This window comes from Tarenaya hassleriana, unplaced genomic scaffold (assembly GCF_000463585.1).
Source record: "Tarenaya hassleriana unplaced genomic scaffold, ASM46358v1 Cleome1, whole genome shotgun sequence".
Taxonomy (NCBI): Eukaryota; Viridiplantae; Streptophyta; class Magnoliopsida; order Brassicales; family Cleomaceae; genus Tarenaya; species Tarenaya hassleriana.
This window is the reverse complement of record NW_010960187.1, coordinates 10,455,436-10,466,340: the sequence shown is the minus strand read 5'-3', so window position 1 is coordinate 10,466,340 and position 10,905 is coordinate 10,455,436. Positions and strand designations below refer to the sequence as shown.

At 39.2% G+C, this 10,905-nt stretch overlaps 3 protein-coding genes across 3 annotated transcripts; all 3 read right to left on the bottom strand.

Moving 5' to 3' along the window:
* Positions 1 to 938: 938 nt before the first annotated feature.
* On the bottom strand, positions 939 to 3,632 carry LOC104822587 (protein DETOXIFICATION 8). Its single transcript, XM_010553851.2, has 7 exons — positions 3,279 to 3,632; positions 2,643 to 3,178; positions 2,466 to 2,552; positions 2,331 to 2,387; positions 1,986 to 2,224; positions 1,296 to 1,501; positions 939 to 1,125 (listed from the first exon to the last, which is right to left on the bottom strand). The coding sequence occupies exons 1-7, from the start codon at positions 3,543 to 3,545 to the stop codon at positions 1,024 to 1,026; spliced, it is 1,494 nt and encodes a 497-aa protein (XP_010552153.1). The 5' UTR covers positions 3,546 to 3,632; the 3' UTR covers positions 939 to 1,023.
* Positions 3,633 to 3,944: 312 nt separating this feature from the next.
* LOC104822578 (cyclin-dependent kinase D-2) lies at positions 3,945 to 6,477 on the bottom strand. The gene is made up of 6 exons (XM_010553837.1): positions 6,316 to 6,477; positions 5,690 to 5,988; positions 5,493 to 5,601; positions 5,269 to 5,394; positions 4,676 to 4,911; positions 3,945 to 4,300 (listed from the first exon to the last, which is right to left on the bottom strand). The coding sequence occupies exons 1-6, from the start codon at positions 6,466 to 6,468 to the stop codon at positions 4,126 to 4,128; spliced, it is 1,098 nt and encodes a 365-aa protein (XP_010552139.1). The 5' UTR covers positions 6,469 to 6,477; the 3' UTR covers positions 3,945 to 4,125.
* Positions 6,478 to 6,757: 280 nt separating this feature from the next.
* On the bottom strand, positions 6,758 to 9,187 carry LOC104822568 (histone chaperone ASF1B). The gene is made up of 3 exons (XM_010553827.2): positions 8,686 to 9,187; positions 7,448 to 7,563; positions 6,758 to 7,344 (listed from the first exon to the last, which is right to left on the bottom strand). The coding sequence occupies exons 1-3, from the start codon at positions 8,792 to 8,794 to the stop codon at positions 6,988 to 6,990; spliced, it is 582 nt and encodes a 193-aa protein (XP_010552129.1). The 5' UTR covers positions 8,795 to 9,187; the 3' UTR covers positions 6,758 to 6,987.
* Positions 9,188 to 10,905: the final 1,718 nt, after the last annotated feature.

Sequence of the window (10,905 nt, the reverse complement as noted above, 5' to 3'; positions counted from 1 at the left end):
TCGGGAATGTGTCTGGCTTAGATCTTTGACTCAACATATCCAGACAACTAGTGGATTATCAACCAATAAAGCTCCAATAATATTATTTGAAGATAACGCTGCATGCGTTGCACAGACTAAGGGAGGATATATTAAAAGTGATAGGACAAAACATATTCCTCCGAAGTTCTTTGCATACACCCAAGAGCTGGAAAAGAATAAGGAGATTGAAGTCAGATACATACGATCATGTGATAATGCAGCAGACCTATTCACAAAAGCTCTACCGACATCAATGTTCAAGAAACATGTACATAACATTGGAATGCGTCATCTACGAGACCTTTGATCCGATATACAGGGGGAGCGTGGAACTGCACTCTTTTTCCCTTATCAGGTTTTATCCCAAGGGGTTTTACTGATAAGGTTTTTAACGAGGCAGTATAAGACACGCAAATACATTTTGATTAACCGTAGCTCCAAGGGGGAGTGTTATAAATGAATAGTGAAGCTACGGTACTGTTCACGCAGCCGGACACTGTTCACGCAGCCGGGTACTGTTCACGCCGCCATACGGTTACTGTTTAGCCGCCATACGATTACTGTTCATAAATACGTATACGTGAACAGTAACTTCAGATTTTCTATAAATAGCTCATTTCCCTCCTTCATTTGTACATAATTCCAAGAAAAGAAAATTATTGAAATCTTGTTCCTGGGTCTCTCAAACGATCGATTTCGGTTTCTAGTTAACGATCTGATTCTCGGGTCTTCTATATTTCTTCGTTTTTCACAACATATTTTACATTTATGGAAATGTATGAAATTATTTTCTTTCATTGCGTTGTCATGAGTCATTTAGGTCATCCGTTTAATTAGCATTGAATTTTTAAATATTATTCCAGTAATCAATTTTAAAATCGTCAAAAATTATTACCACCAATTTGTTTGTATATATATATATCAATTATTCACTTCTCATTCACGCATGTGATTTTTTTTAAACCATTTAAAGACAAGCAAAAATTGCAATCTTATATAATCTTATACATATTCTGTAGGTTGTCCGACAAATTTCACCTCCTCCTCGAGACTATTGTTTTCTTGAGGTACCATCTCGAAAATCCTGTCCCTTGCCTTTGCTGCCTGCAAGAAAATAACATCAAACAATTTATACATATAGAATAAAGGTGAAACATTAGGTTATAAATTTTTTGGAAGATCCAATAAACGACCAAACCATGCTTATACGGATAAATATCAATGATAAGAGTGTGTGATTAAACGAAAGTGGGATTAGGGGCAAGTGATAATACCTCGGTTTTCCAGTTAGTGAAGAGAGTGAAGAGAGCGAGAACGAGTGTTTGAAGAGTGGAGCCTGTAAGTATGCCGATCCATAGCCCCTTCCCTCTCAAATTCGCGACAAAACACAAGAACGCTCCCACCGGGATCCCGACCATATAATATGATCCTATATTCGCATATGCTCCTATGTGTTGCCATCCCGTTCCCCTTGCAATCCCTGTCGTCCAACCCAAAGACCAAAAAAGGGAACTCCAGTATCCGAAAAGAAAAAAACGATTACCCGTCGTTCTCCGAACCCAGATTCAAATCGTATAAGAAACCAAAGCGAGGAAGCAAGAAGAGGGTCTGCAGAAGCAGAAAGATGATATAGTTTCTTGGATCCCAAGAAACATGTGGATTTGTTTTTTCCCCGGAATGATCAGCTAGAAAATGTTTCGTGCATTTGATTTATTACATTCGATCTTATGATTTTGAATGAGTAGACTGTTTCTCGAAAATGGTTTTGGCATTATTCTGAAATACCACTGCGTATATGTCTCAGACAAGACCAGAACTGATATTGTTCAAGATTCAAGTTTACTGCACGCCTTATCGCAAGAAAGAGCCTTTGTATTCTATCATTTGCAGTTAACTTATTGGTTTCCCTGAATCTGAACAAACAAACTAATATCCAGAATGATTCAGTAGTGATCGTCGTGTACCTGAAAGCACGGCTAGAAAGCTGTCGACGGAGATTGAAAGGCAGAGAATTTCCGTGATCTGAGTCGCGTAATCCACCACTTCCCTCTCGTTGCTGTAAATGTATCCCCAACTGCGTCGGTAGCTGTAGAGAGCGACGCTTACTATCGTTGCGTCGAGAGCTCCGAGCAAAAGCGCAGCGTTGGCTGCTGCTCGAGCTGCTCGTGGGTTTCCAGCTCCTAGCTCTTTCGAGACGTGTGAGCTATAACCGAAGAAAAAAGGGTTCAGACCATCGATACCCGATTCACAAATCTTTGATACTCTTCATGAACAAAACCCCCAAAAACAAGATCGGAAAATGTATAAACCTTGCAGCTGCTCCGATTGCATTCACCAGAAAGTAATGCAGAGCAGAAGTTGTGAGGCTGCTCCAAAAACATATGAAAAAAAGATTATGAAACTGTCTGTATACTTAAGATTTGGATGTAATATCGATATTTTACCATATGGATATGACCGATGTTTCGAGCTTTGAGTTTGGTAAGAGTCCAGACATAAGTATCAGAAGCTCAAACGACCACCATTCTAGGCTTTATATGAAACAGGAAGAAAAACACAGTGAGGATCCAAGAAACATTGCAAAGCAAGAGTTTTCTCATGTCCGAAGAGGGGTTACGTACCAAGCCATCATAGCAGATGGAACAGCGAGGCAGATGAACTGTTTCATGCTCGAGAAGATCTCTTCCGAAGCAGGGATTAGGGTTTCGTAAGAGTTCCTCATGAAGATCCAAAGCAGGACGACGTTGAACCAATACGAAAACCCGATAGAGAGAGCTGCTCCTACGATTCCGGCTTCGAGTTTATAAACCAGAAGCCAAGAAAAGGGTAAGTGAAAACACAGAGATGCAACCGAGCTCAAGAAGAGAGGTAAAACCGATCCTTGTGATTGGAAAAACCGAGATAGCGATTGGAGAAAGGCGTAACCGAACAAAGCCGGTATTAACCAGATGGAGTATCTGCAAGCTTCTCGGGAGATCATCGGATCTTGGTGGAAGAATTCCAAGAGTTTGTCCATGAAAAACCAGAGAAGAGAAACTGGGAAACAGAACAAGACAAGACACAGCATCGAACTGTAGGTGTAAGAATGGAGTTTCCGGTATTGCTTTGCTCCAAATGCTTGCCCACATAGAGTTTCAAGTGCTCCTGCCAAACCAAACTGATAACAGGCAATGTAGTAAAGTTCACTGTCAGAATCAAGAACCGAGAGAGAGAGAGAGAGAGAGAGAGAGAGAGAGAGAGAGAGAGAGAGAGAGTACGAGGAGGCTGAAACCGGTGACGTTGGTCAAGGAAGTGGCTATGGCGACGGAGGAAAGAGAGAGTTGGTCCAAGTGACCGACCATAACCACAGCCACGACCTGAAGAAGGTATTGAGAAACAGCCACAGCCACCATTGGAGCAGCCATGAAGCTCACCTTCTTCATCATCTCCATTCCAAAACCCTTCTTCTCTGTACTTCCTCTTACATCTCCCCATTCTTCTTCTCCTTCCTCTTCCTTCGGCACCAACGAAAACCCTTTTTCCATCTTTGGATTACACTTTCAGATGGACGGATTATTCACATTAAATCCGAAAAAAAAAGTCAATGATTTGGTGCTTAGATTTTGTGAAACCTAAATAAACAAAGACCATTTGGGTCTGAATTTCTTAAAACGTTACGAGCAATTCGCGGAGAGAATAAATATGACCGTTGACTCTCCAAGCTCTGACTTCGCATTTGAAGTTATAACAAAAGGGATTAGGTGCGTTCTTTAATGATTTCTGTTTTCCTTATCATATCAATTATACACAAAACGTTACAGCATTCACTCGTACTTTTGTTACTTGTTCTTCAAGAAACCGATTGGTCATTCCTCCAAGTTTTTTAACACCAAACTTATCGATTTTCTCCTTTTTTTTTTGCGTATCCAAATAACACTATCACGTTGAATAAATAGCATGTGTAATTGTGAAAAAAGAAGAACACTATATCAATGTACACAACAGTCCATCTAAAGCTTATCCTCAAGTAATTTTAAAAAAAGGGTTAATAAACTCACACTCTATCATGTTGGGGAAGTAACATGAAATTTGCAATGTTACTTGTCTTTTTTTTTTGGGGATTTTTCAGGCTAAGCCCTCAGGACCCATCACTCTTCTCATTTTCCCAGGAGGTGACAATACTGCAGGACTACTCCCCTGTGGATTTTGATCAAACCCTTTTGAATCAAAGGCGTCTCCTTTTGAAGCTGGAATCTGAAGCTTCGATGGCTCTGTCGGTGATGGTGAATTCGAGAAGTACCTGAAGAAGAAAAAAATATGAAAAAGATCGATGGAAATTGTCAGTGTCCATGGAGGAGATATCGATACGGATTAGTCTCTGTTAAGAATTGTCCTGTTTCTGAACAAAAGAATCCGGTTGGTTTTCCGTGCACGTTTTTCTTCCAAGTCCAAAATATGTCTCGGTAACGGAAAAATTGAACTGTGTATAAATCGGCCTACCTACCCATGTTGTCTCTTACCTTTTTATCGGTTTTTTGGGAAACTGAGTAGGGGAGTGCAGTAAGCCATTCATGTTTCAAAACCTCTAATGGTTCGGTAAGATAGGGAAAAGTAGAACTCTTGAGAACATAACAAATTTATGCTTATTCCTTAAAAGTTTCGGTTGTGTACTAACCTGTGGTCAAGAGCTTGTTGTATTGAGATCCTTTGTCTTGGATCATAAGTGAACATTTTCGCTAGAAGATCCAAGGCATCATCGCTTGCCATAGGGAACAAGGAACGCAAAGGTGGAGCAGGCGAATAGGAGAATTCAATGTAGTCTGGGAGATAGATCATGTCAGGCCAATGTGAAGGTGTTGGAGTTCCAAACGCTTGAAAGATCTTTCCTAATTGATCGATGTCGGTATTACCCTGATGAAAGAGAAGAAACGGAGTGGGACAAAAAAAGCGTATTTGTTCAAGAAATATTTTCTTCCCCACCCGAGAAGAAACAGGACATAAATAATCCTGCATCTTATGAGGTGTAATTTTAAGATGGACAGTTTAAATGATTTACAGTGAGATCAAAATAAACTGTTCACTTTGAATATGGAGATTTTGGAGAAAGGTTTGTACACCAATAATTTCAGTGAAAGAAAATTTCGTTTAATTTTTGCTGTTTAATTTTTGCTTTTGTAAGCAGAATGAAATATAAGCAAATGGAATATCAAGACATTCCTGAATATATGAAGAAACAAGGAGCTGAAAAGCAAAGGTATTCAGTGTTACCGGTAGGAATGGTCTACGAAGGAGTAGCTCAGCGAATATGCAGCCTGCAGCCCAGACATCAACTCCCGGTCCATACTGTCTGCTTCCAAACAGCAGTTCAGGCGCTCTGTACCATCTAGCAAATACCTATCCAGAAGGAAGTTGTAAGTTGTTGGCCAAACCCAATCATCACCCCAACCAAATCTTATTATCCAAGTGTTAAGAGTCAATTTCTAGAGAGATACCTGATGAGTGAATCTCCGATCTGGACTCCCGAACAACCGAGCCAACCCAAAATCAGCTAGTTTCAACAAACCATTTTCTCCAATCAATAAATTGTTAGGCTTCATATCCCTAGACAAACCAGAGGACCATTAGCCCCAGAGGTTCCAGCAAAAGGTAAAGATAAATAAGGCTTTGCGAATGCTGAAGCAGCAATGACCTGTGCAGGACCCATTTCTTGTGACAATAAGCAAGACCCTTCAACGTCATCGACATATAGGATTTTATATCTGATGGGGAGAGGAAAATATTACGATCACGAATCACTGCTTCCAAATCCGTCTGCATATACTCGAAAACAAGGTGCAAACTTCCCTTGTGAGGAAATGCATCAATGAGTTCGACAATATGAGGGTGACTCAGCTCCTTGAGCAGCTTAATTTCCCTAAGCGCCGTGAAATTAATCCCTTCCTTTTGATTTCCTAACCTAATCTTCTTAATTGCGACAGTCTTCCCTGTCTACAACAAATCGAACCAGAGGTAAAGATGGTATCCATAATCAGAATCAAAACAACGACGACGAAGGAATGATGTATGAAAACCCCCCTTAAAAAAGTTAGATCAACACGTTGAGAAACGAAGAATATTCGCAGAACAATGCCATTCAAGTGAACCTATCAAGCGAAGAGCGTTGAACCAGATGCTAAATAATCAAGGCAGATTCAGGAACAGTATACAATACTTCGCGAATGGATCAAACGAACAGATTCAAGCAAAGACTTCAGGGAAATCGGATGGAACAACGAGAACATAGAGAAATCGAATCGGGAGGGTTTGGTCACTGACCTTTGTGTCGATGGCCTTGTAAACAACACCATATGTGCCTTCACCGAGAATTTGACGCTTCAGATAACGATCAACCTGCTGAATTTTCGCCGTGAAATCATGGGGCTCGCCGGACTTCGACATTGATTCTCTCCTCCGTTCTACAGATTCCATCACTTCACCGAAACGTAGGACAAGACCACTAAAAGTAGACTGCTCTATGCGTTTGTATCTCAAACAACCCCTTCATTATTAACATTTTATGAAATGAGCCCCTATGTTTTAATAGTGTCAGAAACAACCCATACTCTGTGAATCTTGTGTGCTTACCCATATATTTCATTGAGTTATTACGCCGGAGGGGAGGACAAGACCGTTACTCCATGTTGTCTTTCCTTCTGTATAATCTTTGATCTTTGCAGAGAGAGAGAGAGAGAGATAACAGAAACTACAAAACCCTGAAAATTCTGGGTGTAAAATGCTTTGACCCATCAAATTGAGTTCAAAATCTGAACCAGAACAAGAACATATTCCATAGTTTCAAGAATCACTGTCACTAACACCTCTACAAATGAGTAGCACAAACAGCAGCTAATGTTCAAGAAAGAAACCGAAAAAGCTGGATCTTTTGAGTTGTATGGAGATGATATAGCTCAAGCAGCTTTCGGTTAGCTATGACTCAAGACTCTAGAATCAAGAATCCTCGGACTTTGGTGGCGGATCAGGCAAAGCCGGCGGTTCTCCATTCACATCAGAGTCATCAGATGGTTCGGGTGGAGGAGGCACATCACTACCAGTTTGCTCATCTTCTGGGTGAAAATTGATAGGGAACTTGGTTACTCTTGGCTTGTCGGAGAGAATGTTCCTCTGGACCTTATCGATCAAAACCTTAGGTGGAGGCTCTTCTCTGAGTTGTTCATCGTCATAATCGTTGTTCACATAGTAACCAACCCTTACGAATTCCTGACCCATGTATGAGCACGTTAAGAGAAGCACGGTTACGCCAATGATGTCTTCCTCACGGATCTTTGATGGATCTGGAGGGTCAACCTATGAGATTTTTCCAACAAAAAAAAAACAGAGAAGAAAGTGAGACATATTCTAAGACAGAACCAGAGCTGAAAAAGGGAAAATAAAACAATGTATGATGTACCTGAAACACAAACCGGTAGTTCCCGACATTAACAGGTCCAACAAGCACACTCTCTAGGAGTTGATCATAGGTCTCGTCCTCTGCTGAGCCCACATAGATAAGCTTCCATTCCAAATCTGTACCGAAATCTTGAGTTAGCAAAGAATTGGGTCGGCAAAAACCAAGCAGATGACTGAGCCTAAAGAACCCACTATCCCTGAAAACTAAATTTAGTCTCTTGCCCAATCACTTGCAAACAATACGACCAGCTAAACTAGCAATCACTAAATCTGAGCAAACAAGCAACGGGTGTATAACTGTTAGGTAAGTACAGCAAGAACACGTAGATATAACAGGAAGAACAATGGATGGGGTCATTCATGCCTGTTGAAAACAAATGCATGTAAACTAACCATAATTATAAAAAAAAGCAAAGGGTTCTCAGGGGATCAAAGCCATTAAGACGCATCATCTCCAAAATACGACAATACCAAATCACTAAGAGAGCTAACACCTGTTCATTTGCAATGAACATACAAGATCATTCCAACCAACAAAACAATGCAGAAAGCTGGACTCAAAAACCACCATCTTATGGGTTTTTTTTAGCACAGACCAGGAAAAATTCGTGAGACCTCATATGTATGAGGACAGATTATAAAACACGGAACTTGCTTAGCCATGGAAAATCAGTTTCAGAACCAGCATCCCACTAGTACAACATAGAAAAATAAAAGCCAAAACCTTCTAATCGCCATACCAAACAAGCATAGTGAAACGGGTAAAGAAGAAGCTGAAAAAGGTAAAACAAGAAATTTGTCATCAAAACCTATTTTTCAACCGAGCCATTTCAGAGCATCTTTCCACCATAAGACAATCACTTACGGCGCTAATTCGCAGCACCATATATAACTATGACACTGCAACGAATCAATGGCTCAGGCCCTCTATCATGTGATGTGACTAAAATGCAGAACAAGAACAGCAGATGGCAAATTCAAGCCTTATTTTGCTGTTCTTGACAAAATAAGATACCCATTTAAGCCTCATTTCAGTTCTCAACTGTTAATCTCTCTTCAACCCTTTTGTCATCAACCAAGGAAGAATCATCACAATCAGTTTCAATCAGCAGAGAATCTCTAGCGACAACCCACGTCCAAATAATGAACTAAATCAACATTAAACCGCGAAAAGCAAGCACAAACACAATCTCCACGAATCAAACGCTATACACCTCGAGAGAGAGAGAGAGTGTGTACCATCTTTGAGAGGGGTCAAGCACTCGTACGAAATCTCGAACTGGAAAGGCGTAAGAAACGGCGCCGGATTGTCCAAAACGGTGACGTTGGTAATGTTGACGGCGCTCATGGTGATCAGGAAATACGAGAATTCACCTCCTTGTTCGCATAGGCTTCAGGTAGAACCCTAGATTCCAGAAACTTCATCGAACTTCAAGGACACCCAGTACGGGCTCGATTTTTAAAACACTAGAAAAGGAAAAATCAGCCCAAGACCGCCCACCTGGCGAGAAAACTAGGGTTTTAAATTTCTCGAGAAACAAACAACAAAATAATCCTCGGGGATTCAGGAGGAAGATAAATCGGCGGCAACAGAAACTGGGCGATGAAACGATCTGAGGCTCCTAGTGAAGGGAATGTCCCAATTCGGAGACGTTCTTAGAACCGGTTTCTGTGGGGTCGGTGACCGGCTATCGCCGGTTACCTGATTTGGCGGGAGAGCATTAGCCCCACGAAAATGGTGGAGGGGGGAAAACTATTGAAATTTTAGGTCAAAGTTATATGGCCTCGAATCTTTTTTTTTTTTGCCAAGCTTAACACTTGTTATATAACTATATTAATCTATTTTCTTTTTGCAACGATTTTCTTAAGCAAAGCCACAATAATTATAAGGCAACAAATTTTATTTTTATGATGGATATTCAAATACATATCGTTCAGTAGTGATATATAATCGTTATGAATGAAAATTGTAAAATTATGTTGCGGTTTTTACGTTTTTGTTTTGTCATTTGTACCAAAAAAATTCCCATAGGAAACGCCAAAACGATTCCAATTTGTGTATAAAATGATGATAAAGTTTTTTTTTATAATCCGAATGTTTATCGGATCTTCGATCCAACTATATCTCTCGTAACACTGGAAAAGTCCGAATGAAAATCTCTTTCCAAATAAAGTCTCGAATCTGAATTGGAAAGTAAATTTACTTCGTTATTTACAATTTGAGTCATCTAATCTTAGATATGATGATCAAATCCATTCGTTTAGAATGATTAATAATACGGGTGGACATTTTATCCCGTAATCCGGAGATTTGGAGATACCCAACTTAACAAGTATCCAAATAAAAGGTACCGAATATTAACGATGATGGGATCGAATATTAACAAGCTAAGTTTTCGACTGTTGAGTTCGAATTCGGGTTTCAATTATTTTACAAAAGATACCCGATATATTTGTTAAAATATCCTTTATATTTATAATATTTATCTAAGTTATTCTTATTATTTAGTAAAATACTTTTATTTAGTTAATTTTTTTTTTATCTTCTAAACCTTTTTATCTAAAAATTTCATCATTCCAAATCCTATTTTTTTTCTTCTATACCACCGAATCAATCATTCATCTCTCTCTCTCAAAGTTTTACTTATCTCTTTTCATTGTGAACTTTTCTCTTTATAATTTAATCTCTCTCATTTGTTTCTCTATCTCTATCATTTCATGTTCAGATTTCATGTTCAGAATTTTATAAGCTGTATAGGTCCGGATACCTACGAGTACAAGACCGAGAATCTCATTAAAACCGAGTTACAAGTACTCGGATTTTATGAAGTAAAGAGTGAGATAATTTTTTGTAAAATCCGTGGTGATGAAGACGAGACAAGATTTTCTAAAAAGTGGGGAGTATCCGACCCGTGTCCACCCCTTATTAACAGTAAGGGGTTTGGTTTGATATTTGTTTGTATTCGTTTTTATTAAGACAGAGATCATTTTGTAAGATTTTTTTTTTCTAAAAAAAATTCGATTTGAATAATTTCTATTTTGTGATACCTCCTTCATTCACATACACGCTCACAATATATTTCTTTCTGATTACTGTGATAGATGTCTATTTATTCCTCCGTTTGTATCCTTTAGCCTTCTCAACAGTGGCAACATATCAGTCTTGTCATAAAAGGGGGATATTACAAAAATACCTTTAAATGTCGATTTCACTTACATGACATACCCTTCAAAAAAAAAACCTTCAAACAAAAACTGTAAAAGAATGAAAAGACATCGTTACCCCTTTTAAAAAATACACGTGTCAACATCTGAAGGAGAAAGACCAAATATTGAGAAGTTACTAAATTAAAAAAATTTGAAAAACCAAACAGTTTTTTTTCCCCTTTTCGACAGACACTTTCATTTCTTCATAGTGTCGTTTCTTCTTCTTCATTTTCTCTTCACTCTGATTTTTCT

Bases quoted from the DNA above. Each gene is read 5' to 3' on its own strand.
- LOC104822587 (XM_010553851.2), bottom strand. From the start codon at position 3,545: ATGGAAAAAGGGTTTTCGTTGGTGCCGAAGGAAGAGGAAGGAGAAGAA. The intron at 3,179-3,278 runs GTACTCTCTCTC...GCCTGTTATCAG, and splicing joins TCACCGGTTTCAGCCTCCTC to TTTGGTTTGGCAGGAGCACT. The intron at 1,126-1,295 runs GTATTATCACTT...ATTTTCTTGCAG, and splicing joins TCACTAACTGGAAAACCGAG to GCAGCAAAGGCAAGGGACAG.
- LOC104822578 (XM_010553837.1), bottom strand. From the start codon at position 6,468: ATGGAATCTGTAGAACGGAGGAGAGAATCAATGTCGAAGTCCGGCGAG. The intron at 5,989-6,315 runs GTCAGTGACCAA...GATTTGTTGTAG, and splicing joins ACAAGGCCATCGACACAAAG to ACAGGGAAGACTGTCGCAAT. The intron at 5,602-5,689 runs GTCATTGCTGCT...TGGTTTGTCTAG, and splicing joins AAGAAATGGGTCCTGCACAG to GGATATGAAGCCTAACAATT.
- LOC104822568 (XM_010553827.2), bottom strand. From the start codon at position 8,794: ATGAGCGCCGTCAACATTACCAACGTCACCGTTTTGGACAATCCGGCG. The intron at 7,564-8,685 runs GTACACACTCTC...ATTTCGGTACAG, and splicing joins CTTGACCCCTCTCAAAGATG to ATTTGGAATGGAAGCTTATC. The intron at 7,345-7,447 runs GTACATCATACA...AAAATCTCATAG, and splicing joins ACTACCGGTTTGTGTTTCAG to GTTGACCCTCCAGATCCATC.